Source organism: Aspergillus pseudotamarii, assembly GCF_009193445.1.
Source record: "Aspergillus pseudotamarii strain CBS 117625 unplaced genomic scaffold BDV38scaffold_94, whole genome shotgun sequence".
NCBI classification, from domain to species: domain Eukaryota; kingdom Fungi; phylum Ascomycota; class Eurotiomycetes; order Eurotiales; family Aspergillaceae; genus Aspergillus; species Aspergillus pseudotamarii.
In genome coordinates, this window is record NW_022475108.1 from 24022 (window position 1) to 51634 (window position 27613).

The following is a 27613-nucleotide window of genomic DNA, read 5'->3' on the forward strand; positions in this document are numbered from 1 at the left end:
ATTGCAAAGCTCCTGGCACATTGGAATTTGAACTAAGGGGAATTGCGGTGGATCAGGGCACTCCTATCACAATGAATGTTGGTAGAGAAGACAACGCCTGTTAAGAAATCTTTCCTCAGCATATGACGCACCAGTAAGGTGGCGACCCACGTACGGGGTAACATCTGGCCCAATGAAGTAGTCAGAGACAAAAGTTCAAGTTTGGCTGACTTTGCTTTCACAGCTAACTCTTCAGGGTTCTAACACTGACATCTGGCAGCGTAACAATGGTATAGCGTAGATCGAATGACCCGTTTATCTGACATCATATCAGAATCGTATGGTGTAATGTATCTGAGAGATCTTGAGATGAACGGCTACCTCAGGTGGAAGGGGATGGAGTCTGAGGTGTCTTGGACAGTGGTGGGATTATCCTGCTAACCCAATTCTCTTCAGGGTGGAATGAAAATCAGCAAATCTTACTCAGGCCTCGCATCATCGCATTCCAACCCACCATCAGCTATACAGCATTGAGGCTGAGTTGCGGCTAGTGTCGGTTGTCTGACGTCCAGTTCAAAAGATATACTGGCATGTCAGGTGATGATCTCTAGCGACTAGAACGGGAAAGGAAGCCATGCCCATTAACCTCAACGGTACGGTTGGATAGTATTTAGTAGACAACCGTCGGTGGGGAACGAATCAACATTTGGGGCTTATCTTTTGAACAACCCTCCGAGGACACGTCCCCAGCGTGTCGACAACTGAATGAAGACCAATGATGCCATCCCAATGCAGGAGTCCCAAAGAAGAACGTGGGCTGGGGGGACCCTGTATTCTCCGCAGCGTATCTTGACTACCTGTCCTTTACGATCAGCATCCGGTCCGCGTCAAAATGGTCTATTCTTGTGAATATATTCGAGGGTCTTATGAAGAAGTGAGTGTCGATGATGAGAGAGCATCGAATTGCAGCTCGGCCGCAGATAGACGACCATTGCAGGTGCACAAAGTGTCCCGAGGCTTGTTTAATTAACATCGATCCTCACAAGGGGGTATGAGACAAAAATTGGGAAAATGAAAGACAACTAACGAGGTGTCATCGTTGATGCAACAGTTGTCCTGTATCTGTAGGAAAGAACGTGACCTCCATCGGGAGGGTTCTCTCTGGAGACTGGTTGTCGAGGGAGCTAGAAGGAAGATGATTGGATGCATTGCGAGGGGTTGAGTTGTTCTACGGGAGCATCACTTTGAAAAAGTTTATGTCGAATGGAAACTATCACTATTTGCTACTCGTCACTAGTCAGTAGTCTATGTACAGTAAGACTCTTAGTAGGCTCAATCTTTATCCCCGAGGGGTGATATCTGGTGAGATAGAACTGTTTATGGGGTGAAAATTTTATTCTATCCTGACAGCGTGGCCGTGAACGCTCCTCTATACCCATATTGGCGGTTAGAGCGACAGGCTCGGCTAGTTGGGATGGAGCCATGGAGAGTATTCGTCGAGAAGAGCATACGACAACAATTAAATAAAGGCGAACCCATCTCATCGACGAAGGTCATTGGGACCACCTCATAGAGGGAAGCTATAGGGTGGATCGAATATTTGGTGAGCAGGAACCGGACTTCGAGAAGAACCTGGGCTATGCATTTGCAGTAGTGGATTGTGTTGATTGATATGTTGATATTTATTATTCCTATCGATTCTCGTGCTAATTTCGTACTAAATATTTTATGGTAAATTAATACTCACTAATGTGATCATATGCATCATGATCTATACTCCAAACGTTCGGGCGTGGAACTGAAACGAGACTCTTTGATAGGGCTGATATTACCGAGGAAAAAGGTTAGTAGTAGTCTGGGCCCTAACCTCAAGGGACTCTGCTATGATAGACAGACTCGATGAGCCGCCATGCTCGGGTTAATGAGAGACTCTCCTCATATGATGACGTATGGAGAAACTGAAACAGTAATCAACATGGCATACCTTGTGGATAGCGGTCAATAATATTGGTCTCATCATTGCTAGAGGATGACTGGGATGGTTCAGGCACTGTCAGGCCGCAGTGCATCTCCACTTTTTGTTTTGTCTTTCATTGACGCTTTGGGGATCCGATCGGACGTAAGGGCCTTTGATTTGTGCATTAGATTTCTTCCACGAATTTTCCATTGGGTTTTCCATAAGTAATTCACTCCTCCCCCCACCCCTTTTTGGCTTTTGTTTTTAATATTGAATTAATCTTTATATTTTAATTTTCAATACCAAAATTTATTTATTTATTTATTCTTGTTGTCATCCCATCTTGTTAAGATGGTGATGGGGGGTGGTCTTGCAGGCGGTGTAGTAAGTCGAGTAACCAGTCGTACTACTAGTGCTCTCACTCCTCCCGTTAGGTACCGACAGCCTTGAATATTAACCTAATGCACTTATCGTAGTGACCTTGACCCTTAAAACCAGTCAGAAGGCTTTGCAAATGCACCGTTAAACCCTCCAACAAACTTCAAAACAACCCAAACCCAACCACCACTGACGATAACCACCAACCAGCCCGTGCAGCTGGGCAACAGTCAACATTTGCCGATCAATTGATTGCATTGTCACAATATTCTCATCTTCTTCCACCATCCTTTTTCCTATCTGTACCTATCCTATTTGTCTATTCTATCTATCAATCTATCTATCAATTACTCTCTCTCCTTCCATGAACATTGATCACTTTGCTGCTCACTGTCCTCATCAGTGATATCCGACATTGTGCGACTAGTGGGACAGAGGCCAAAACCCTGGACGAACAACAACAACTTCAGTCACTCACCGACTTCTCGTTGAACGATTTACATTTCCTTTTTTGACTTTAATTACTCTATTTTTATAATCTTTTTCTTCATTCCATAGTCTCTTTTCCTGATTTTCACAACCAGGCCGTGCCAATTCGAGCCGCCCCTTGAATAAGATTTTTTTTTTATTTTTTATTTTATTTATTCATTTTTTTTTTTTTTTGCCTTTCCCCTAGGTCCAAGCGAAATAATCCCACACTACTGACTCAAGGGCGAATCCGTCTCGATTCTTATGGACATCGCCATACCAGCCACTGGGGTGTCTTACTCATTCCTTGCACGACCTCGGACTAGCAATTGTGCCGTGCCGTATGGCCATCTCGATCGCAGAAAGTTCTTGTAGTCCGACTAGGTCTCTGGGTCTTTTGCTGGATCCAGAAAAGGCCGACCTTCCTCGTCCCAAACAGAGCATGTGGCATCGCTTTGGTTTGCGCAGATGGCTGGGTCGTGATGATCGAGACTCTTCCCAGTCCACTGCGGGGGGCGCTTCCTTCCCCAATCATCACAACAAAAATAACAGCATCAATGATCCAAACAATGCCAATGCCGGCAACACCAAACCTCATGACAACCTCACTCGGAAACTCTCAAGAAAGGTCGGCGTCGGTCTTCCTAGGTCCACTACATTCAAAAGACAGAATTCCGAGCGACGTGACAATCTAGCCCCCCTGGAACCAGAGCCCCGTCGTGCCGCTTCCGCCGACCGACCTCGCACACTGAGCGCCCAGCGGACTCGGAGCCGGTCTCCACCGCCCACTGTCGACCCCAGATTGTCCGCTCCCGAGGTTCCCTGGCACAATCCGGACGAGACCACGGTTGAAGAGCTTCCAGAAGCGAATGAGGAAAGCGATCTCCGCTCAGAATGGGACCCCTATCCAGCTATGACGGAAGCCCCCGAAGAGCCGCCCGAGGATATCATCGAGATGGAGTTGGAGAAACGGTGGATTTTGAATTTGAGCATGCACTTTCGCGACCGCTCCGAGCGTGAAAAGTTCTTCGTCACATATGCAGAGACGCCCAATCGGTGGCGAAGGGTTACCATCTCCTGCGACTATCGCGGCGCCCCTCCCGATTCGCTTGAGCAAGACCTGAAGGAACTACGCTACCAACGAGACAAATGCGCCCGGATCTATGAATCAATCCGCGAGTCATTAACTGAAATCCAATTCTACGACACGGTCACGAATCTGAAGTTGGAAACTCGAGATGGCCGATTGCACGTACACGTAACGGAAGACGTTAACGAGATCATCCCATACCCACCTATATCCTGCATTGGCCACTTGCCCGACTCTCGACTTGTCCGAGAGGATCAGCTGCACTTTGAGGCGCACTTGTCGGGATTTGTGTACAATGTACGGTTGAATGGGAAGTCTTACATTAAAAAGGAGATTCCCGGCCCTGACACGGTGGATGAGTTTTTATACGAGATCAACGCGCTCCATGCATTGCAAGAAATCCCGAACGTTGTGCAGGTGGAAGGAGTGGTCGTCGACGAACACGAAGAAGTGGTCAAGGGCCTGCTCATCAGTTTCGCGGAGAAGGGGGCGTTAGTTGATATTCTGTACGAGCACCGAGGTACAATCTCATGGGAACAACGGGAGCGCTGGGCGAAACAAATTGTTCGGGGTCTTTGTGAGATCCACGAGGCTGGCTATGTGCAGGGGGACTTTACTCTGTCGAATATTGTGGTGGATGCCAACGATGATGCCCAAATCATAGATATCAACCGACGAGGCTGCCCTGTAGGATGGGAGCCTCCTGAAATTGCTGCGAAGATTGAAAGCAACCAGCGGATCTCCATGTATATCGGAGTCAAGACAGATCTTTACCAGCTAGGAATGACGCTATGGGCGCTGGCGATGGAAGAGGATGAACCCGAACGGCAACCTCATCCATTAATACTGGGTCCAGACGTGGATATACCAGATTACTATCGAAGGCTGGTGGCCGTCTGCTTGAGCTCAAGGCCTCGAGACCGGCTATCAGCCAAGGAACTTTTAAACTTTTTCCCGCGCGAATATATACAAACGGAGCAGCCTCCTCCCTTGATGTATCCGCGACATATGAGCCATGGGATAGGGCTGAATAATGGTGCTTTGCCATTATATAACCACCGAGTCATTGCGGCTCCGGGAACTTTCTTAAATCATCATGCTGGGCCTGTAGATAGCACGGGATGGCATCTCAATGCTCCGGTATCACCGGACGGTGGGTACGATCCGCAATGTCTTGACCCAAATCCTCTTGCAGGATTTGAAGAAGAAGAGCAACGAGGCAGGACTAGAGAAAGGCGAGACAGCAAGCCTCTAGAAGCCAACATCAGGCCGAGTGCTCACAGCTTGGGGAACTATATAGATCTAACAGCATCTACCGCTCCAACACCGTTCCCGACAAACCTGGGGAGTGACCAGACACGTACATACCTGTCTACTCAAGGGGACAGAGACAACGAAATTGATCTCGACGCGGATCTCGATCCTCACTATCGTGATATTTCTCTGGATCGGGCAGCAAACTTACTGCCATTGGAGGCTGACACTTTATCTGGGTCCCTTGCAGGCGTTGGCAGCCATCCAGCCTGCTCGTTTGGGCCAAGCTCTACAAAGAAACTGTCCCCAGACTCTGCGAACTGTGGAGAATCCCCTTTATCTGCGGCAACCCAATCTACCGACCCGTACGCGGCAACTGTGCCAGATTTAGGCCATGCACTGATCCGTGATCAGGACTGGTCCAGCCAGATGCCTTCACGTTCGGTATCCTCCCTGTTGCATTCCATATTACCTATTAATCCTGCCCTCAGCTTGCCAGAATCAAAATTGATAGAGGGTAATGCAGAACGCTTTTCTCCCTTGACCGTTCGGTCGGCATTAGGATATCCTCGGCAGATTCTCCAAAACACGCCTTACCTGAGCGATTCGCATTTACCCATAAATCCGGCATTTTCAAAATAAAGCTCTGACCTCCGTATGACGGAAATTCAGTGTCACTGCAAGGTGACATTTGTGATAAGCAAAAGAGCACCCGCTTCTTGATCCAGACTCAGGTTGTTATTGTGATTTGCGGTCCCAAAATGGGGCAAAGCAGTGCGCGATACCCATTTCCCACGCTTTTGCGCTGTATAGATACTTATTTGGCGTGGCTTTTTGATTCATCGTTTATAACTGCAACAGCGAGCATGTCGGCGAAACTGGAGTTTGTTGATTTTTGTTATTTGAGTTTTATTTTTTTTCTTTTTCTTCTTTCTTCCTATTTTCGCTTTCGGGTCTCTCGATTTCATTCCTTTTCCTCTGCTATAAAATTGCCGGGTCGAACCCACCTCGTCTTCTTTCGTTAAAAGCAGAAACAGTTTTCGTTTTATTTTTCCTTGTTCTCACGAATGATATGATGACATTCAAATGGCCGGGCTACTTGTTATTGAAAGAAGTTTATGTATATTGATTGACACCGGTGAAAGTCCCTCATGGCCATGGCTGTATTAATTCAATAAAAGATTTGGTACGTTCAATCTCGGTTTAGGAATTCCAAACTGGAAAGTCTTGACTGATGTAATTCATTTTACTGGACACGAGACAGCCTTAGCCTAGACGGCATTGCTACACGAGTCTAATCGACTCTATTCAACTCATCATAGCTCTACTTTGTTCACATGGACCTTCATCGTCATATTCTGGAATCCCGACACTCTACACCATACAGCACGCCTCATCCACTCTATGTTCCCGCTATTGACCCGTACTACTCATCCCTCTCCAGGAAGGCCTCAAAGCTCCTTTGCCACGGCTGTGCATCTGGCCCAAGTCCTCGGCCAATGAGAACAATCTTACATTGCTTCTGGCCTTCATCAGATGACGTTGGCTCGGCATCCCTAATCTCGAATACGTCTCGGACAGCTTGAATAACCCTACTGGAGTCATCATTTGTGATCAATATGCCCTTGAGGCGGTGAATATCGAAATCAGCTGGATGAGACTGAGACTCAGATTGAGATTCCACAGAGGGAAGAGAAGAGTCCCAAAGGACGGAGCGGAGCCAGGCATCCACGAGCGGAATCTTCTCAGATGGGATGGGTGGGGTTGTTATTGCGATTGTAGAGATGGCCTGGTAAAACTGAACTGGTTAGATCCTCGAGTTGAGGGGGGAAAGCCCGATCAAGAAGAACGACTTACCGGGTCAATATGGCTATGTCCCTTCTCGCCAAAATCCAGACTAGCCAAATGATCGTAGGCATGCAGATCCAACACAACGCCTTCAATCTGGGGTGTCTTGCTGTGATCCGTTACATGGATCTTAGCGACACTGTTGATGGCTTGCACTCGATCTCGGACTTTATCGAGTTCCTCTGGAGTAACAAGATCGGCCTTATTCAGGATGATCACGTCCGCATGCGAAATTTGCATGTGGGCCATGGATAGTACGGGTCCCGAATGAGCATGGTCATGGCCTTGTTCTTTTTCGTGACTGGACACTGTCTCCTCAGGAGTCGGCTCATCTAGAAGATGTAGAATATTCTTCGCGTCGACAAGAGTGACGATTCCATCTAGGTAGATGGAGCTGCCGAGATTATCGTCGACCCAGAATACAGGAGCGATATTGCCTGGGTCGGCAAGGCCGGTTGTTTCCAGCAGGATGTAGTCGAAGGTTCCTCGGCGCTCCATGAGGGACTCGATGGCCATTACGCCAGAGTCTCTATTTGTCTTTGGTCAGTCGTATTGATATACGGCGTGTGAACAACTTACTTGACTGAGCAGCAGATGCATCCATTTCCGACTTCCATCCACTCGGTGACTTCTTGGCCATCCTGGTTTACCGTCAATGGCTTCTCGATGTCCGTGGCTTAATTACGTATTAGCGTAAGCACTGGTCCCCCAGCGGTCTACATATTCTTGCCCGCTATGCGTTTCCATTCTATATGACTTACAGTCACCGAACTCTACAATTTTTTAGTGATGATCGCATGACAGATCTAGGACACCAACCATTCATTATCACGGCGATCTTCTTGCCATGTTTTTCATTGAGAATATAATTTAACAGTGTAGTTTTTCCTGCGCCAAGATACCCTTGACAAGCTGTCAGCTGGCAGTCCCTAGAAGTATATACATCGAACTCATACCGGTTACAAGCGTAATAGGCACCCGACTCTCCGACGGGGCCTCCGCGGATGAGGTGTTAGCCGCCTCTTGCTGTTCCGCATCTGGGAGCTGAGAGACATCTACCAGCGCTGGAGGGGCTTCTTCATCTTCTATATCTGACATGATGAATCAGGTTATCCGGTCGCTCCACGAGAGATTCCCGAAGTATGGGGAAATACAGTAGATGATCTGATTGACGGAATGACGTTACCCAGAGAGGATTAGCTAGGGCTTAGGGCACTGTCTAGTCATGAGCTCCGCCGGTGGAATCTCCGTCTCCCTCCCGTCACTCCTTCCAGAAGCTCCGCTTGGCCTAAGCGCCTTCTCCATCTCTCCTTAACAGCTTGTTTTTCTTCCCTTCATTTTAACTTTCGTTCAGTTCTTTTTTTCTCTTTCTTAATTCATTCTTTTATATCACCTCAAGCTCTGCAATTGTCTAGACATGGCTGCTGCGGGAGCTTCTCAGGCTAGCTCCCCGCGCCTACCCAGTCCTCCTCCGTTTACAGAGGTTCAGATCGGCCCCAAATCGCCGTCGGTCGGCGAGTCGTTTGGTCAGGATGCAGAACAGCTACTAGGTGCTTCCCATGGAGCTGACGGTGGTTCAACTCGGAGAATTCGACCAGGGACCAAATCTGTCGATATGGCAGTTGGCCCGCCTCTGGTCCCTCTCTCTCAGGTATGTAAACAAGAGCAGATTGCGCCGCACCTCCGCTGACTAGGCCTCCCCCAAAGCTCGATTCTTCCTTTCAGCTTCAAGAGCACCTTAAAGCCCTCTATAACCACTACACCCGACCCGAGGGATCTGACACTGTCGTCCCGATCAACCGGGAGGTTGCCATCCAGCTTGCAGAGCCCCCGGAGGGCGTTGACCGGTCGCTTTGGCTCTATGAGCTTTGCCGCTTCCTAACAATGAAAGTAAACAATCTGATCATTGCCTTCTTCGCCGAAAACCCCCCTTGCTCCGCACAGACATGCCCAGAAATGCGAGCGTCAGAATGGCAGTATCTCTGTGCCGTCCACGATCCGCCTAAATCGTGCTGTGCTATCGACTATTCTTGCCACACCCTAGATTGGGCAACCAACATCCTCACATCACCCAAGTACTTCCCTAGCCGTCTTACACTAGGCTCGGAGGCAGGTGGTGGTCCACAGGCGAGCATGAGACATTTGACCAACATCTTCCGCCGCCTCTATCGCATCTTTGCGCACGCTTGGTTTCAACATCGGGAGGTGTTTTGGCAGGTCGAAGGCCACGATGGGCTGTATATCTTTTTCAAGACGGTCTGTGATCTATACAGCCTGATACCAGAAGACAATTACACCGTTCCGGCTGAGGCGGAGGGCGCCGATCCCGTTCAACCGGCAGAGGAGCAGATGGACGGGCGTCGAATGACAATACTGCGGAAGGAGGATGAAGGTCCGCTGGCTGCCACACTGCAAGAGCCACCGTCGGCGACCACGAGACGTCACAAGAATACCCCGTCAACAAGTTCTCGGGTTACAACTATCCGCGATGTCACGACCATCAGCGAAAGCGCCGAGGATGACGAGCAGCAGCCAAAACAGCAACAAACCGAAAAGGCGGCAGAACAGGCACAGAAGGAACCAGAACCTCAGCCACCCGTGGAAGCTGTCAGTGAAGAAACCAAGACCTCTAGCGAACAAGCGCCGATTGGTAGCACCGAGTCACAAATTACCGTTGCAGAAGTACAAGATGATGAAGAGACGGAGGCAGCTCCACAAGCAGTTGACGCAGATACCAAGAAAATCGAACAGGGGGAATCAAAGCCTAGCACCGAGGGAAGCGATGCGCAGAAGGATGAGCCCGAAACAGCCTCAACCGAGGAGGTCCCGAAATTAGAACCAGGGGCAGAGATAAAACAGACAACCGATCAAGAAGCTGAAGCAGTGTCTGAGCCGGCGAAAGAGACGTAAATCTTGCATTCAACAGAACCCTATACTCATTTCCTTCTGATGCCATGCCATGTGTCTATACTACGATTGTAATATGCCTTGCATCACTATCATGCCTCGCATCGATGACGTTGTTATTTCTTTCTTTTTTTTACCGACAAACTGGATGAGGAAGGTTACTGATATGTAATATATGAATTCGCGTATCCGAGTGATTAATGATACCCATTGCCTATACTGAATCGGTAGCTATTCGTAAACAAATGCGGTGTTGTTCCGTTGAATGTAGCTTCATGGACTTGTCCGAGATCCACTCGACCGGTCATAAACAATGACGCCGCCGCCTCCAACTTTCGAACACCTCAACAACCATTTCACAGTCAAATTGTCCCCTTTTTAGTCATAAGAAACCCTCATAAACTCGCCAACCAAAAAACCTACCTTTACATGCCCACCGAAGACTCCCCATCCACAATGGCTCTCGCCGTTAAAGGACCGATCCACTTCGGTCCATTCGTCGTCACATCTCAGGTAAGTAAATAAAAAAGCTCCCCTCCCTCCTCCAGGAACATACAACCCCCCCCCCCCCCCCGATCCCCCTCAAAAACACTAACCGATCCTACAAAAACCCAGGTCTTCCACATAACCCCCCTGTCCTTCGCCCTCGTCAACCTCAAACCCATCCTCCCAGGCCACGTTCTCGTCTCCCCGCGCCGCGTCGTCCCCCGCGTCTCCGACCTCACCCCCTCCGAAACAACAGACCTCTTCCTGACTGTCCGCCGTGTGGGCCGCATGGTGGAGCGCGTCTATGGCGCAAGTAGTCTCAACATTGCGGTGCAGGATGGCGTAGAGGCGGGACAGAGCGTGCCGCATGTGCATGCGCATATTATCCCGAGGAAGAAGGCGGATTTGGATGCCCGGGGAGGGACGGATGCGGTTTATGATATGCTAGATGGGGAGGAGGGGGACTTAGGGAGGCATTATCGGCAGAGGATGACGAGATTTCCGGCCGTTGATAATGAGGAGAGGAGGCCGAGGAGTATGGAGGATATGCAGGCGGAGGCGAGGATGTTGGCGAAGGAGATGGAGGTGGAGGAGGTTGATTGAGTTGGTGTGTTGTATGTATAGATGGATAGACCTTTTTTTCTTTACTGTTATTTGCGTGAGATACCTTGTTTTTTTCTCTCTTTTTTTCGCGGATTCTATGTTGGTTTGTGATTGAGCTTAAGTTACACTTTGCGTACTTTCAATGTGTATGTGACAAGACTCATCGATCGTCGATGGTATATAATCTAATCATGGGCCCATCCAAACGCCTTCAACTGTCTAGTGGTATGCATGATGATAAAAATAATAATAATAATAATAAAACCGAGAAAAAAGATAGATAACTCGTGAGGCATCGACACCATTAAACATAACCCGAAAGGAATATCAACCGAAAGTATATTACTCCCATCAATGATTCACACTCTTATGCCTGAACTCCATTGGCAGCCTTCTTCTTCCAGAAAGCTTCCCGCTCCTGGAGTACCGTCGCCGCCCATTCCTTGATCTCCGGTAGCTGGACACGGTTCGCAACATGGCAGAACTCAGACAGATCGAGATCGTGGGTACGTTCGTATTCGACCATCTGCAGGAGAAGCTCCATCTTGTCGATATCGTGGACGTACTTGGCTTCCAATGTCTCGTTATCCTCATACTCCTGGAACACCTTCATGACCTCATCTCCGGTCAACATTCCACCGGGAACACCTCCCAGCAGGTTCTTGGTGATATAATTCATCACGTCGGCCTCGCGGCGTGCCTTCTCTTTCTTGTCAACGTTGTCCACTGGGGTGATGTCGCCAACCAACGATTCCGCCATGTCGTGAATGAGAGCCATCTTCATGCAATGAGGCAGGTTGAGCCGTGGGGCGAGCGAAGGCGGGGCGAGCATCGTCATCACCGACATACGGTACATATGGTCCGAGATCGATTCGCCTGCGGTGATACCGAAGCGGCGCCAGCCTTCCCTCTTGGTGGTCTTCAGGCGCTCAAGAAGGTGGAAGAACGGAATCGGAGAAGCGGAGTTCTCCTCAGGGGGGTGAGGAAGGGTGGCCAGCACTGGTTCGATCTGTTAGCTTTTGTTTACGGTCTCTGGGCATCATTGCAGAATTCCTCTTACCGGACTGCGTGGTCCAGAGGGCATTAGACGGTGTTTCAGAGCCCATTATGATGATGTTTGAAACGGTGTAAAGAAAGAAATGCAAAGATTAAACTCGATGTATAAAAACGGAGGAGAGAAGGGCCTTATATGCTTGAACGAAAGACTGACTGAGAGAGAGGGGAAAGAACGAAGGCCAAAAAAACTGAGGGGGAGATTCTGCGGGGGGAAAGAGAAAAAGAAGAAGGCGGTGAGGGCGACTGATAACCAACTTGATAAACAATATAAACAAGCACATGATTGGCACTCAATCTGTCGTCCCCGCAAACCACTTACTTTCATTTAATCTTCTCGCGATCTCCCCACCCACTGCTATTCCAGATCAGTTCTAGCATCTATGATCCGGTTCTTTTAAACGTCATTGTCTATGGCACTACCGCCTGTGCGGACTGAGGATCGCTGGTATACACCCCCCTTTCTCCAGTTCTTTGTCTCCAGGAGACGTTGCTGACCGCTTCAGTATCTCGTAAATATGCAGTCGCCGCGACCTCCCTCTCGGTCGAAAAGGCCGGATTGGACGCCGCAACCACCCGTGGCTGTCTTTGTCCGGAACCTCCAGCTGCTGCAGCTAGACTTCCGTGACGACTGGCCGGGCATTACAGTTCGCTCTTTATCATCCTCATCGCAGAACCAGCGCCAGCGTGTCAAAGTCATCGAATGGGCACTCTACCAATTAGTGGCACTCTGGGACCCGGAAACCGCTCGGGATGTATGTGTGCTTTTAACCTCGCGTGTGTGGCATTCCGACTGACATAATACGCTAGAAACTCCGGCCTTTCTTTCCTCCACTGGAGCCATTGCAGTCAGTCAATTTGCGCGCCGCCCTGTTTCGTGTGTTGTCCGAGTTGAAGAAGAATGGAGACTTAGGAAAAGAGATTATTTTGCGGAAGTCAATGCTCGATGACTGCAAAGGGGAGAAATTTGACGAGCTTCTTGCGGTGTTTTCGACCGTAGTTCTCCGTAAAGCTCTGGCCGCCTCGGCGGATGAAGGACTTGTGATCCCCGCTATGAAGTTGTCAATGGCCTCAGGATTGACTCAACAAGAATATCAACGCATGCTACCCCTCATTCTCGCGCATCGCGTCTCCTTGAGAGAGGTGGGAGAGCGTCGCAGCCGGGTACGGGATACGCATGAAAGGTTCTCGCAACTGTTGGATTACAAAAAGAGTCAACTAGAAGTTCAATCCCAGGAAGAACGTCCCCAGATTGCGGACGAGGCTGACTTTGACGAATTGGCACAGAAGGTCAAGGCTAATTGTCTGAGCAATGCGGATTGGGCCGGCACTCTGCTATATGGAGGTGCCCGAAGTAGCAGCGATGCGTTTCTAGAACTGCCTTTCTCAACAGCATGGTCCAAAGCAAAGGTGTCTACGGTAGATGATCTTAAGAGAAACTCTGCTCCGGATCTTTTGATCGACTTGGAGACACGCATCACGAGACAACGTGCCCGCTTGCAGAGATGGCATCAATATCACAGTTCGATACTGAGGCACGAGCGGGCGGAATCGATGAACTCAATAAAGAGTCCTCCCTTGGCGTTCCGAGACCACCAGGCACTCACTGTCGCCAGCATCGCCAAGGCTGTTCGAGAGCCAGTGGAACGCATTTCCCCTAAAGCAGACGATCGCGCACTCCTCTTCTCCATGACGGAAGCACTTGCGCGAATCGAAGGCACGCACCGCTCATCTTCACGAGCCACTCCATTACATGCCCCCGTAGTTGATGCAGACCGTCGTATGGCTGGGCATGAATCACCGTCCTCAAGTATTACGTCATCCCCTGAATTGGTTCAGCAAGATGCCACCGCCAAGAGCCCACCCTCGGGCAGTGTTACATCTGAAGCGGATGATGCTATAGGTCGATCCAGCTCACCCTCGCTGCAACTCTCGTCTGATCTAGAGTTCAAACCCGCCCAGCGCAAGGAACGCAACACATATAATCTGATTGAACGGACCCGGAAATCTATGTCGTTAGTTCCTCCTCCGCCAAGTAACCCACGGCCTAGAGAGAGTCTTCGACCTCGCCGCGGGAGGCCCTCCTTCCCCGTGAATCAATTTGAACTGCCCGAGAGGCACACCCCCGAAATTAGCAGAGCATCCACACCGCGCGATGAACTGTTCGAAGAAGAGGCAGACTACGCCAGTGTCTTCAAGTCCCGGCCACGAGTCGCCCATAGCCCCATCTCTTCGCCAGCAGTACACGTAAGTCCGGTAGAAGATTTCGATCTCGGCATGGACATGGATTCTAGATTGGAGATGAATGAGGCCTATGGCTTGGATTCACCCCTGTCAAAACGGCGCAGGTAACTGCCCCGTTGCTGATCACCTTGTACAGTTCTCTTGAATCTTATACAGCATAGCCATATAGACAGTATACCCCTATAGTCTATCTGCTTTATTTAGTGGAATAATTTAAAGATACTTATACACATATATACAAGACAGTATACCAGTAAATTATCATTAATTCCTGTATCTCAAATTTATTTTTTAACTCCTACCCTAAATCCGTGGCCATGGCTGATGATACCCTAACTCCGTTATTACATAGTTACAAGCATGATTCCAAGAATACAAGATACTAAACATACGGTGCAAAGAAAACGGGATGAAAGGGGGCATCAACCCTTCCGCGCCGCATTCCGAGTCCGCCTCCGTGTGGTAGGAGGTACATACTCAGGCTCCGAATCAGAAAGCTGCTCGTCAGAATCCGGTACCTCCGGCGAAGAAGAAAGTTCATGAACGGAACTGGTATCAGGGATCTCCCTTTCCATGGCCCCTGTATCATCCGGTTCAGCAGCAGCAGCAGCCTCATGTTCACGTTCAGGTTGCGAAGGGTGGTGTCTCTCGACGATGAGATCACCATCATCGCCGCCATCTTCACCGGGAAGAAGGAAGCCTCCACCGCGGTCAACTAGGTCTCCCTCCTCTGATGGTTCTCGGATGCGAGGGTCCGGTGTAGGGGCCTGTTGACCTGATTTACGGCTTGTGAACGGGTTATATGCGTCTCTCTCATCGTCGCGGGAAGATTCGCCGTATTCTTCGCGGACACGCTCGGCGATGCGCAGACCGAAGAGGAATTTCCTCCAGGTTTGAAGGATGCGCGCTTCGGCTTTGCGGCGCTCCTTTTCGCGCTTTTCTGCGGCGTCAGCGCGCCAGGCGTCCTTGACTAGGTCTTCGTTTTCTGCTGCTATAACGACGCCTTCGATGACGGGGACGGCCATCTTGGAACCGAATTCGAAGCCCGTGACGGCTTCGGCGTAGTCGATGCCGAGTTTTTTGCAAATGCGCACGGTACCGGGCCAGGGGATGTGTGTGGCACCACGGGGCACCATGCTTGGGACGAAGCAGTCGATGTTGCCGTAGTCGTTTTTGGGGACGATGCCATTGCGGATGGGTGGCGGAATGATGTATTCTGTTTGGTATTTGGCGTAGAGGCCCTGTTTGGGCTTTTCGCCGGTTTCACGCTCGAGCTCGTCGACTTCGCGCTTGCGGAGGAGCGTTACGGCGCGGATGGGTACTCGTTTTAGTGGCGCTTCACCTTTCTTGATCTGTCTGCCTTCTTTGTGCCAGCTCTCGGCGGAGAGGCATTTTAGGACGTCGGCTCGTCGGTAGATCTTCTCTTCCTTGGCTTTGGTGCCTTTTCCGGTCACGAAGGTGCGGACGTGCTTCGAACCTGGTTTTAGGGCTTCTTCGCGACGGAGGAAGCGTTCTAGGACGAACTCGGTTGAGGCCTTGAGGCTTTGGAGCGTGTCGCCTTCCTTGGCAGCCTTTTTCTCAGGTTGATTTGGTACCAGGTCGTTCGCATCCTCAAGGTTGTCGACCGCTGTCCGGCTTTTTGGTGAACGCTCGTAGATTCGGAGGATGACCCGAAACCAGTTGTACTCGTGGAACTTTCCTCTCCGGCCGGGCACGGGGATCTTTTCTACTGGCATTCGATAGCCCTTCGTCTTGCCAGGCCAGGTGCGCCGACGGAGATACCGTGTGGTGACATCTTTTGCCGTCTTATCGGACGAGTATGCTACCACATAACAAATCACTTGCTTCGCTTTCTCAGCTTTAGCCCCTCGAGGCTCAAATGCGGCCTGGAGCTCTGGTGTTGTCGCTACAGCATTCGGTAGCACTAGTGGGTCGACAGGAATGATCTGGTGGGTAACTGGAGACGCAACTTCTGTCCAATAAATCGGCACTGGAAGATCCTTGTCATACCCCTTGGGATTATTTCTACTGCCCGCGGGCTTCTGGTCTAAGTCGCTGTCATCGGTATCTACGTCCATGGCATCCTCGGTTTCCCCACTCTCAGTTTGGGCTTCTGACTCAACCTTGGCTTTCTGCGTGTATGTCTCCACCTTGGTCCAACCAAACCCTAAAGGCTGAAGACTGGCGACGAGCCGAGCTTCAATCGAGAGCGCGCGGAGTAGTGCAGTAAACAGCTGAGCACCCAGGTCGCGGGACCCTTCCATACGCTCTGCAGCCTGTCGAAACTCATCGAGGCCGGAGACTTTCTCCCCAAATCTCTCAGGGTCGTGTTCTTCCTTATTAAAGGCGGATATGTCAGCCTCAAGGTGGGACATAGGCCGATAGCCACGCTTTCGTAGTCCCGGGGCGGTGATCTTGAATTGTTTCTTCCAATAGGCGGCCAAGACCTTGAGTAACGTGATAATGGGATCTCCACGGCTCATATCTGGCTGACCAGGTTCCATCCGCGATGAGGCCTCGCCCCAGTCTCTCTCCGATTTGCGACGCTGCTTCCCTTTCTTCTTCTTGGTAGTCTCTTCCGGGGGCTTTTCTGGAAGCTCTAGGCCAGAAGACACTTCCCACTTTTTTACCTCTTTATGAAGGGCAGCAGGTAGCTTGCGACGTAGGATATCGTGGACCTGGGAATCGTTTGCCCAAGCATTTCGGAGAGCGTTGTGGTGGAGCAAAAACTGGACATGTAGGCAGTGGGTCAGAACCCGGATTTGGCGTTCAATTTTGGACGGAGCTTTCTTCCCGTCGATAATATCGGACAGATGAACCTCGTTTTTGTCGAGAGTCAGCTCCAGATCTTGGACGTGGGCAGGTGTCATCGAAGGAGTGGTCGCTGTGGCGGTGGTTGCCTTCGATTCCATTGCATCTTCCCAATCCACTTCATCATCGTCTGAATCTGATTCGTCACTGGGCCCATCTTTGGTTTCCTGGTCCTGAAGAGTAGCTTCACTGGGAATGTCGCTTAATGGGGAGTCTGATTCGTCATCGATGGCGGCGATGTCGACACTGGGAGTAGCTGTCGCATTGTGGCGTTTGGCACTGGGCGGATCCGTGGAGGAAAGTCGCTTACGGGGGACGAAGGGGGGCATACGAAGAATTCAAGTAGGATTATTTCGTAAAGCGAGTGCAATATGAGAGGCGAAACGAGCGAGTTTGGTGGGGGACGAGAAAGATGAAAGATTGTATGTAATTTCACAAGAAGTTGCGGAGTTGTCAGTGATAACGATAAGTCAGTTAGACAGCCGAGGATCCAATGATCAAATCAATCAATTGAATAAATCTAGATTGATTCCCCGGAACAACTTCCCCACCTTTTTACTCTCGTCATCCTCTTCTCTCCTTTGTACTCATCTGTGATCTGTGTTTTCTTCTCTTCGGTCTATTCAGTTATTTTCTTACCATTCTCATCACCTTTTTTACAGTCACAGCCAATATGGAGGCCGTCAAGCGTTTCTTCTCTTCCCCGCGCTTTGCCGTCGCAGGCGCAAGCAACGACAGTAACAAGTTTGGTTACAAGAGTAGGAATATAAATCCCCCGACTTTAATCGATCGTTAAGTAACGCTATAACTATGAAATAGTCCTCGCATGGTATCACCAGCATTCCCTACCTGTCACTCCTCTCAATCCCCGCGCACCGAAGATTGAACTGCCCTCTCATGCCTACGATACGGTCGCATCACCCCGCGCCTTGACTGCGCCTTCGCAGACATCCTTGTCGGTTGTCACCGCGCCAGCAGTCACTCTGCCATTGCTCCAGGAGGCTCATGCAGTGGGGATTCCGGCTGTGTGGTTGCAGCCCGGAACATTTGATGATGCGGTCCTGGAATTCGCGCGCAAGCACTTTCCGGCTGTGATCGCGGGCGATGGGGGAGCGGGAAGTGAAGGCTGGTGCGTCTTGGTGGATGGCGAAGAAGGATTGGAGGCTGCAGGAGTGCAGTGGACAAGCCAAAAGCTGTAAGACCGTTCAAAGGTGATCTATCCAGAGAAGCGGTGTGCTCTCTCCGTGCTCTCTCCGTGCTCTCTCCGACAAATGGCCTGGCATCTAGATGCCCTTCAAAACAGCATGTATATAGTATAGGTCTCTGTCAGCTCCACTAGTACCACGGAGGTCTAATCAGCCACCAGTGAATATCATCGCATGGAAGACTCTCTCAATATGAAACTAAGATGCATTCGTTTTCATTGTTCTAGAGAACGTCTTCGAAAGTAGCGGTGGACCAATAAGGCTTGGGTCATTGCAAGAGCTCACATGTCCTGCTGAATGGATAGAATCCATTGGCCATGGCACATGAACCAAGCCATGTTAGACTAGTAGTAGAATTAAGAGGCTTGAAAAAAAAAAAAAAAAAGTTAATTAGTGAATTAGTGACTTAATGAGTGGATGGCAAAAGGTTGTTGCTGCGGTGAGAACAAGTGAATGGATGGGAAAATCGAACTAATTAATCCCGCCCCCCGTATTTTCTTCCTTTATTCATGGACTAAATTCTTTGCTCGTTTTTCACTCACCCAACGCTTACCTTGCTCTTGTATACTCTTCAACCATTCTTTTCCTACATTTAACCCTCGAGAAAATATAAGTAAAAAAGAAGAAGGAAAATAAAAATAAAGTGCAATACGTTACTTGACAAGGGGAAAGAGATGCCCACCAGTTCCTTCGTTCTCGACTCGCCCATCCCTCCCCAACTTGATCTTGCTGGTGCTCCCTCGCAGCTCTTCCTGCCGCCGAATCCCTCCGCCTCGTCGGCCCTTTTTCGCTCCATCTCCATCCCCAGCCGCAAGAGAGCGCGGGGAGTGGAGTCCGGGCATCGTTCATGGCTCGATTCTCCGTCCAGTCCCACCTCCTTCACTGTCGCCGATGATCGTCTCGCCGGAGTAGACGACGTCTCCGCCGAGCATGACTACCGACCCAGTCGCTATCGAGACCCGCCGCTGAGGCTCCCTCTGGATTCTAGCGTGGAATCACTCAGCGATGCGTCCGGGGCTCGTCGCAAACGCAGCCGTCGGGATCCATCATCAGTAGTAGCACCATCCCCGTCAGGACCGGAGGATGAGAAGGTCACTCAGGACAACAGCTACTATCCGCAAACCGCCCCTGTGCGCTGGAGCCGCGCGGTTTTGGACGTGGTAGGAAAGGTCTGGGACTTTTGCTGGTCGGGAGCCTTCCGCGGATTCTACGCCGGTGGTGGTCGCGGGTATTCGATGACGGCTGGTGATCCGTCGGTATCGCTGGGTCCTGATGACCACTCGTGGCAGCCAACGACGGAAAAACATGATCTGTCCTCCGCATCTGCCGGTACTCATGGTTGGGCTGAGCCGACTCCCTTTTCCGACGATCATCATGATGACGACCTGCATCACAACTGGGTTGTGGTGGGCCGTGATGAGTTCGGCTATGAGGCGAGTCCATCGGCCCGAAGACGAGTCCATCGCCGGACGTCCTCGCATGGCCATTTGCGTCGACGACAGCCGGTGAAGCGGACTTTCGTATCGCAACCAGCATCGATAACGACCAAATCGCACTTCGCGGCGCCGGCGAAGCCGCGTGAAACCCCGGTCTCCGTGGAGACGCAGCGTTACATGGCCCAGAAGCGTCGTATGGAGCGTGAGGAAGACGCGAGCCTGGCCCGTTTGAATCGACAGCTGCAGGCCATGATCAAAGAAGGAAAGCAGGCATTGGGAACCAGAGTGGAGGTGGACGACTTCATGGAGGATTAGGATCGGTGTTGCTACTTTAATTTTTCTCACCCAGGGATACCCCACACAATCGTTTAATGTTTGATTTTCAAGGACCGAATTAAGGTCTCTCTCGTCTACTGATGGCATGTTGTTATGGAACTTTATTCGACGAAGACTCGACCTGTTACGATACGATGCAATGTTTTTATTATAGTGATGTTAGCCATAACCATGAATTACGAAGCATGAAGAATGACAGTCATTGTGTTGACCACGTCTGAACAACGGTGTACATCTTATACCAATCTATAAAAGAACGAGATACAATTAAATATGAGAACCCATCTTCCCCTATTTGCCCGCTGTCGTGGGACCTTCCGGCGCGGCCGGCTTGCTATCAGCAATATGGACACTGTCCTTTGCTGTCTTTAGCAAACCAGGTATGTCACTCAGTAAACCATGCTCACTGTCAAACTGAATTCCATCGCGGATCTGGTTCGACTGCGTGTATACTCCATTAGCACTTCAACATTCAACCACACCCCCAAGTTTGAGAACCAAGATCCAGCCAGCCAAGTCGAAAGAAAGAGAGAAAGAAAGAAAAAAAAAAAGAAAGAAACATACAGGAGCCGGCATAGCCATTGAAGCCGCGAGAAATAGAGAAAGAACCGTAATGGAGAGCTTCATCTTGAACGAGTCTGATCAAAGAAACTAACACGGCTTATTAGTAACTCCTTCGACAGACGGCGGATATCAGAGAAATGACATACGTTTTCGTATCCAGAGGTATCAGCCGAGATGGAATGCAAGCGTTTTCGGGACTGGAAAGACCAGAGTTGGGGGCATTTTTGGTGTTTCCCGTTCATATAATAATTACTTGGAGCGAGGGTTGTCTCATCCCTTCATTCCTTGTTCATCTCTCGCGCCCTTTGTTGATCTTCATTTTCGGTATGGTGTCTTTTGGGTTGACGTGTTGGCGTTTTTCTGAACCTTTTTTTCCTGCTTACTTTGGAGTTTTATTTATCTTGGTACTCTATCATTTGGAGGGTTGGAATTGATTTAGGATGTGATTTCAAGTTGATGATTGTTATATATATATACTGATTACTTGGGGTCTATATGTAGACACATAACAGTAGGTTATAGTGATTCACATAAATAGGATAGAAAGTCTAGTGTAACACATTCTAGAGACGATACCCTCTATATTATTCGTCCTCTCTACCTCGTCTCGTGCCTCATGAAAACACCTCGTGATATTTAAAGGTGGTTGACATACTTAGCTATGGTTGGCCAATCATAGTGCCGTCCGGCAACGTCGGCAAAAAAGCTTGGCCTGAAGATCCACAGCATTAGGGTCGAGTTTTCACTGTGGATCACCAAACCAAAAGTGTTAAAGAAGAAAAAAGGTATGGATCTCTGATCCAGAGAAAACCAAAAAGAACTGACCGACGCAGGGATCGAACCTGCAATCTCTTGATTCGTAGTCAAGCGCCTTGCCATTGGGCCAGCCGGCCAATTGTTGAGATATGTCTCTCTTAATAGCCATATAGCGCGTAATAAAATCTAGTGTGTTGGTTTTGCCCCCAGTGTAGTCTATAAACGTCGGGAGGTATCCTCTGTAATAGAAGCTAGTTACTTAGGATAGTTCGCCGGGATTGAGGATATATTATAGAGGAAAGTGACTCTGCTATATCGGACGTGAAGATGGATAGGTAAAGTTGAATCCAGATGACACTGGGGGCAACGACGAATCTCCTCAGATCAAGAGGTAGGGGGTTGTGTTAATGGCCGTGATAGATGCGGTTTCCGAGGCCATTATGAGTAGTCCTCAAATTGACGAAGGAGAACTCTGGCTCTTAACCCTCTTTCCTATGCATTCCTGGTGAAATATCTGTCTTTGATAATGATGTACTGCGCAGTTAGCGCGTCGCCGGTGATAGTAAAACCCCTCCATAATGAGTCCGCTTCAACAGTCATCCGCACTCCAAAAGTGACAAAATCTAAAGGACGGTCTGACCGTCCGTGATCACAACCTTCCTAAATTATAATATTTGATTGGATTGAACTTTGCTATACAATACAGATGCCACCACATCGCACCCAGACTCATCCACATAGACGAGATAGTGTAAGGAATACCCCGAGATATAATAATAATTAGTGAATAATTGAATTAGTGGAGAATAATATTATTACTTTAATCTATCTGAGTAATAATACAAAAATTGAAGAATTAGGAAACTTAACTACTAAGTAGTCTACTTTTATAAAGCTGGCATAATCTACCTTAATAATCTGTCACTGATCAACGGTGACAATTTAAATGAGAGAGGCTAGAATCGGGTATGTGGTGAGTTATCTTGGCCAAAAGTGTAGATCCGAAGTTGATCCGAGAGAATATCGACATATTGACCTGGTCATTATTGCGCTTATAAATTGCGATTTTAGACCGGTCCGTGCCTCTTCGCTTGCCATGGCTCGTGCAGCGATCCATCTCCTTCTCTTATACCGACCTTAGTGCTAGTGCGAGACACTCTAGAAGCTACCCGGTAGTTCTGTTCTGTGTATACTTACTCCGTATACTTATGTAGCTATGGTATTTTTACTCTGTACTGTGGCAGAGTGCGAAAAGAATGTCCGTGGGACGGAACAGGGCCACTGTGACAATGCCACCGCCTGTACCTAGCTCATAGATCTTGAACCTCAAGGTTGAATGTATCTCTTTCTATGCCATCGAATAAAATGGAGAAGGAAAGGCGTCAAGCTTTATCAAATTGGCAGAATATAAGTCAACGAACAAACCTACCACATTCTCACCACTTCCATACGGTATACCATAGTAATAAAGCCGGTATAGTATTATTATTAAGGAAAATTCTACACGGTATGATATTAGTCTACAACGATACAGTTCATGATTTTGATCATCCGGGCTCCATACACCTTTTGGTTGAAGGTCAATGTGTATAAGTCTGTTTCAACTTTTATATGAGAGGCTAGATCGGATAATCCTTCTTCTAGGGATCCCCACCCCCGGGGCCAAGGAGGAGAATATCTATAGAAATAAATCCATCGTACACGGGGTCTTAGAATCGTGATAAAAATTGTATCCTTGTTAGGCCTTGATTCATGTTCTATTTTGAAATCAGAACATACCTACATATGCCGCACATAAAACGTCTAACTGCTCAAAACATGGCCTGTAATAGTAAATACTTTGATTAGTTTTACCAGAGAGGAAAGAGCGCCAGAATCAACCATTACTAAACTGTACAAAATATCAATATCAACAACTTAGAGCCAATGGAACCTCAGCCTTTGTCCACAGGACTTCCAAAAATAGGTAAACTTAGCCGCAGGGCAGGTAACCGGGAAGGGATCCCGAGGAATTTATTGCGTTCTGAACCATGAGATGACGCGGACTGCATAAAGTGTGCAAGACATACATTATATGCAAAAAATATACTCTTGGCGGTACTAAGAAACAGGATGACAGTGTGTCCGGGATAGTATCCTATCAAATGTACAAAGTACATACATATGTACATGTCCCGCGGAATGCCTGAAAAACAGATTTGTCACGCATACAAACAAGGAAGGCGATAAGTCAGACCCTGTTTGGAAAGACCAGTATGATATTCATTAAGTCTGCACGTTGCTCCACAGTAAACCCATACCTCCCTTCAATAGGTACCTGGTGGCGTGGCTCACCCCTAGTATCCAGCCACTGCCGAGTATAACTAGAGCCTAGCCACTCTCACGTAATGATTTACTATTTCGTACATATTACATGTCATAACCGGGTTTGCCAAGCGTGTCATCAGAGCTTAACTTATCGGGAAGTATGAGCTTACTTTGTACCGTGAGAACAATGATGATCAGGGGAATATATTGACGAATTATTAGTGGTAGATGTTCTATATTCTTAAGTGAGTGGCTTAACACGTACGTACATATGTAGTGGTTGGATTGGGAAGATTGGACACATTCCAGAAACTCTTGTAAACTATTGGGGTCTGCATTTTTATTGGATCCACCAAGCATACAAAAGTATCTCTTGTCTGTGGATGAGGTAATATTGTTTCAAACAGTTTGTCAGAGACTTGTCATGTAATGATAGTATGCACTCTGGATGATCCTTGGGAGAAAGCTAGGCAAAATATCTTAAGAGACTCGCTTCAGTCGCTCATATGTTGCGTGAAAGTAGCCCATAACAAATAGAAAATAACAATAAACAGTAGGATCAAGCTTATCGCTAAACACAGCTTGGTCTAATTTCGAAACCAAATGCTCTATGTCATATCACATCAAGACGAACGCCAATTATATGCAAGAAATGCCCATAGGATCAACCAAAAAGGCCAGAAGCCACCTGTGGCAAAGGAGAGAAAAAGATTATGTCATCTTGGGCATGAATTTGGGGTTAGTCCGGATGCTCTCCCCATATTTCAGTAAGAAGAACGATGTCGGTGCAAAAGCAAGCGCAATAAAACCAAGGAGGGTGTTTCCCCAGCCTAGACCGAGTGTATCGTACAAGGGTGTCCCGGCTAATGGGATAGTGGCTCCAAAAACGCACCGCAAGGCTAGCTCGGCGGAGACAGCACTGGCAGCGTAGAGGGTATATGAATCAACAAGATACACCTGAGTAACGAGGTGTACATAGAAGATTCCCGCACCGATGAAGAAGGTCCCGATAATGGGGACAATCCAATGAAGCCTATACTGTGCGGACCAGCCGTACCAGAATAGACCGATCGGGACCAGAAAACATCCAAGGACAAGAGGTGGAAGCCGGTGCTCTGGCTTCATCTTGCCGTGGATCTTTTCCTGCTTTTTGACATGTCGATCGGAGTAGTAGCCAATTGTGATCTGTCCGACGCAGAAACCCATGCCAAGGCCTAGGTATCCAAGGCCTGCCTGACCCGGGCTGAAACCGTAGACATTCTCGAAGACGTCGGTGAAGGTAGTGAAAAGAACGTACATATAGCTGTAAGTGACGGCACTGTAGAGGGATACTATCAGGACAATAGGCGACAAAAAGAGGAATTTGATTGGTCGCGTTAAAGATGTCAACAGCATCTGGCCAGCTGTGCTTTCAGAGTCGAACTTGGTATGATATTGCTGCCCGGTGGCCTTTTGGAGCCTCATTGCTTCACGTCGTAGTATTGTTGGCGCATATGTCTCACGGAGAAATACCAGTGATGCAATCACAATGAACCCTCCCTATCACAGTGTCAGTTTTGCTTTGTTTGAGCACAAGTATAGAAACAGGAGCTTACCTGTATTGCCTCAAGCCACACAGTCCATCGCCATCCCACATTCTCTACCATGTAGCCTCCGAAGATAGGACCAATCACAAAACCCTATAATTAGAGTTAGTAACTTCGGACATAGGACAGACCAGATAACCAGATACACGTACAAGCAAGGGTCCCACGGTCCATATTGTCATTGCAGTTCCCCGTCTTTCCATGGGCATCATATCAGCGACAAAACCTCCTCCAACTGTTACCGGCACTGAGCTGGCAATCCCCATGATTAGCCGAGAAACAATGAGCATGGAGATATTGATACTGGATGCGCAAACTATTGCTGCGATCATGAAGACAATATTCGCTCCATGTGTCACTGGTAATCTTCCACTCATTTCCGTAATTGGTGTTAGTACAAGAGGCCCCACTGCGGATCCCATCACGTAGATAGAGACCATGAGAGATGCAAGTGAAGAGTTATCAGTATGGAACTCCTTCAGAACTTCCGGGACACCGGGAGCAAAAATGGTGGAGACTAGAGACCTAATAGCTGTTAGCATACCCGCCATAGGTCTTTAACAATAAATGAAGGAGGCAAACATACGTATTGAAGCTGCTCAATGATATCAGGCCAATAATTAGCCACTTCCGAGCATCAGACCAGTTCATGGGATTCCGAGGGTCATCGGGGCCATCCCAGTGGACAATATTGTCAAGCTCATCTTGGGAGAGTTCACCGGCCTCAATGTCGCGGCTCTCGACCTTCACACGAGCGTTTTCCTTTTCGACAAAGGACCCCAGACACTCCAGGCTAGATTCAGGGCTGGGTTCGGCAGAGCTGTCAGGACCACCGGAGGGCTGCGTCGCCATGACGATCACGAAGATAATAGGAATAGTAAGACCCTTGAGGATGAAATGAATAGAATCGACAATGACAAGCGGGCTATCATGGTCTTCTAAATAGCTAAAGTGGATACAATAAAATGCAATATTGGAGTCACTACATCGGAGATGACCACCATGATGTTACCCTGATTTTGGAGTGAACGCGCGTCGATACAGTCGGACAATTCTTGGTATGCTGGGCCCTTGCTGTCTAGCCCACCGGGACTCTGATACTCTGTACAGCTTGAAACACCTGGACCATGATACATGGTGGGTACGTACAATTAAAAATATCAGGCGCACAGCACGGGTAGGGAACAAGCAAAAAGGGTGGCGTTTCCACAAGAATCCCTTGCATGGATCGGCTCTATTCCAGCTCTGCCTCAGACAATGCCAATTAGCTGGACTTGTCAACACATGATCTACATAGGTTATCCTTAGGACACATAATGACCCCCACATGATGTATTCTGGCGTCTGGGTACTCAGGTATCCCTTTCGAAATATCCCACTGTTCCTTAGCTGCCCAGGCATGTGGCTCTATAGTATTACCCACTTGGGGCTTGCTCATAATGAATGTTGACGTGTCTTAAGTGGAGGAGGAAGGATCGAAGCCAGCCATGGATGAGCTTGGTGTAACTGGAATATCATAATGGCAGGGAACATGAGCCCTGTTTGGAATTGGAATCCAAACCCAGGGAACCTACCCGATGGATCAGTTCGTAGATCAGAAATTTTTTCGGTACCCCTTGAGGTGTTCATGGTAGGAGTCAACGCTATAGAGTTGGGAGTGACCCATCATGTGGAGATAGGAGATGGGCTAGAAGGGTCTGCCTTCTATGTATTGTATGTAAGAACAAATTCAAAGTTGATTCTAAATAAAATCATGCGGAAAATTCATAAAAAATTTCCATATCAAGGCCCTATGGCGTGATGGGACATGCTTTCAAGAAATCATGGTTGCTATGATGTGATATTGAGTCGAAGATAACATGAAGTATGCAGATCCGTGTTCCAAGAAATACCTGACGACCTCGACTAAAGCGGCAATGATCCGCCGGTACTTTACCTTCCCGCGGGAGATCCTCAGGCTCCCCTCTGTCGATGCCCTACCCGTTGTCAATCCCGGTCGCGCACCGTTACTTTCGTTGCTTTCTTCTTTCTTCTTCCTTTCATTGACGGAATTGCCGGCTTTCTTCCGACCAGCAGTGCGCCATCGAATCATACTACATATCAAATTGCCTATCCTAAATTCTAGATTTGACACATGACAAGGATCTTCAGAACTATTACTAACAGTCAAGCCAATAAATGAGTTGGATCTGCAGGAGAAGCTACACAGAGTACCTCAAACTCAAGGCCATCCGAGAAGCTTAACCAACCGTTTAAGCTTTGGTGGATAACCGAATCTTCGAGCCCGCTTGGCCGTTCCTTGGGACTCCGTGCGAGCTCTTAAAAGTTGCCCTTTGAAGTCTGGT

At 48.7% G+C, this 27613-nt stretch overlaps 10 protein-coding genes and 1 non-coding gene across 11 annotated transcripts; 5 read left to right on the forward strand and 6 right to left on the reverse strand.

Annotated features, from left to right (window-relative positions):
• The first annotated feature begins 2931 nt into the window (after positions 1 to 2931).
• On the forward strand, positions 2932 to 6363 carry BDV38DRAFT_262626 (uncharacterized protein). Its single transcript, XM_032056116.1, has one exon. The coding sequence runs from the start codon at positions 3126 to 3128 to the stop codon at positions 5766 to 5768; it is 2643 nt and encodes an 880-aa protein (XP_031908016.1). The 5' UTR covers positions 2932 to 3125; the 3' UTR covers positions 5769 to 6363.
• BDV38DRAFT_226582 (CobW family GTP-binding protein) lies at positions 6328 to 8231 on the reverse strand. The gene is made up of 6 exons (XM_032052867.1): positions 7931 to 8231; positions 7794 to 7877; positions 7736 to 7747; positions 7554 to 7650; positions 6984 to 7503; positions 6328 to 6915 (listed from the first exon to the last, which is right to left on the reverse strand). The coding sequence occupies exons 1-6, from the start codon at positions 8070 to 8072 to the stop codon at positions 6553 to 6555; spliced, it is 1218 nt and encodes a 405-aa protein (XP_031908017.1). The 5' UTR covers positions 8073 to 8231; the 3' UTR covers positions 6328 to 6552.
• A 20-nt stretch (positions 8232 to 8251) lies between these two features.
• Positions 8252 to 10088, forward strand: BDV38DRAFT_262631 (Mob1 family protein). Its single transcript, XM_032056117.1, has one exon. The coding sequence runs from the start codon at positions 8859 to 8861 to the stop codon at positions 9882 to 9884; it is 1026 nt and encodes a 341-aa protein (XP_031908018.1). The 5' UTR covers positions 8252 to 8858; the 3' UTR covers positions 9885 to 10088.
• A 12-nt stretch (positions 10089 to 10100) lies between these two features.
• BDV38DRAFT_262632 (HIT family protein) lies at positions 10101 to 11053 on the forward strand (the record flags this gene model as incomplete). Its single annotated transcript, XM_032056118.1, has 2 exons — positions 10101 to 10394; positions 10497 to 11053. Coding segments are annotated over exons 1-2 (554 nt in total), but the record flags the coding sequence as incomplete, so codon positions are not given.
• Positions 11054 to 11065: 12 nt separating this feature from the next.
• On the reverse strand, positions 11066 to 12186 carry BDV38DRAFT_262633 (HD domain-containing protein). Its single transcript, XM_032056119.1, has 2 exons — positions 12031 to 12186; positions 11066 to 11969 (listed from the first exon to the last, which is right to left on the reverse strand). Exons 1-2 carry the CDS (start codon positions 12074 to 12076, stop codon positions 11338 to 11340), a joined length of 678 nt encoding a protein of 225 aa, XP_031908020.1. The 5' UTR covers positions 12077 to 12186; the 3' UTR covers positions 11066 to 11337.
• Positions 12187 to 14472, forward strand: BDV38DRAFT_262635 (uncharacterized protein). Its single transcript, XM_032056120.1, has 3 exons — positions 12187 to 12471; positions 12530 to 12778; positions 12834 to 14472. The coding sequence occupies exons 2-3, from the start codon at positions 12542 to 12544 to the stop codon at positions 14373 to 14375; spliced, it is 1779 nt and encodes a 592-aa protein (XP_031908021.1). The 5' UTR covers positions 12187 to 12471; positions 12530 to 12541; the 3' UTR covers positions 14376 to 14472.
• Positions 14473 to 14558: 86 nt separating this feature from the next.
• BDV38DRAFT_262637 (Rad4 family protein) lies at positions 14559 to 17524 on the reverse strand (the record flags this gene model as incomplete). Its single annotated transcript, XM_032056121.1, has 1 exon — positions 14559 to 17524. A coding segment is annotated over exon 1 (2192 nt), but the record flags the coding sequence as incomplete, so codon positions are not given.
• Positions 17525 to 17751: 227 nt separating this feature from the next.
• On the forward strand, positions 17752 to 20034 carry BDV38DRAFT_275502 (CoA-binding protein; the record flags this gene model as incomplete). Its single annotated transcript, XM_032058041.1, has 3 exons — positions 17752 to 17836; positions 17898 to 18273; positions 18912 to 20034. The coding sequence occupies 3 exons, from the start codon at positions 17752 to 17754 to the stop codon at positions 20032 to 20034; spliced, it is 1584 nt and encodes a 527-aa protein (XP_031908023.1).
• A 312-nt stretch (positions 20035 to 20346) lies between these two features.
• Positions 20347 to 20682, reverse strand: BDV38DRAFT_288192 (uncharacterized protein; the record flags this gene model as incomplete). Its single annotated transcript, XM_032061005.1, has 2 exons — positions 20347 to 20496; positions 20620 to 20682. 2 exons carry the CDS (start codon positions 20680 to 20682, stop codon positions 20347 to 20349), a joined length of 213 nt encoding a protein of 70 aa, XP_031908024.1.
• Positions 20683 to 21440: 758 nt separating this feature from the next.
• Positions 21441 to 21512, reverse strand: BDV38DRAFT_t228. The gene has a single exon. It is a non-coding gene; the product is annotated as a tRNA-Arg (tRNA).
• Positions 21513 to 24217: 2705 nt separating this feature from the next.
• On the reverse strand, positions 24218 to 26235 carry BDV38DRAFT_226622 (MFS transporter). Its single transcript, XM_032052868.1, has 4 exons — positions 25855 to 26235; positions 25421 to 25793; positions 25278 to 25361; positions 24218 to 25221 (listed from the first exon to the last, which is right to left on the reverse strand). The coding sequence occupies exons 1-4, from the start codon at positions 26118 to 26120 to the stop codon at positions 24394 to 24396; spliced, it is 1551 nt and encodes a 516-aa protein (XP_031908025.1). The 5' UTR covers positions 26121 to 26235; the 3' UTR covers positions 24218 to 24393.
• Between the last annotated feature and the right edge of the window lie 1378 nt (positions 26236 to 27613).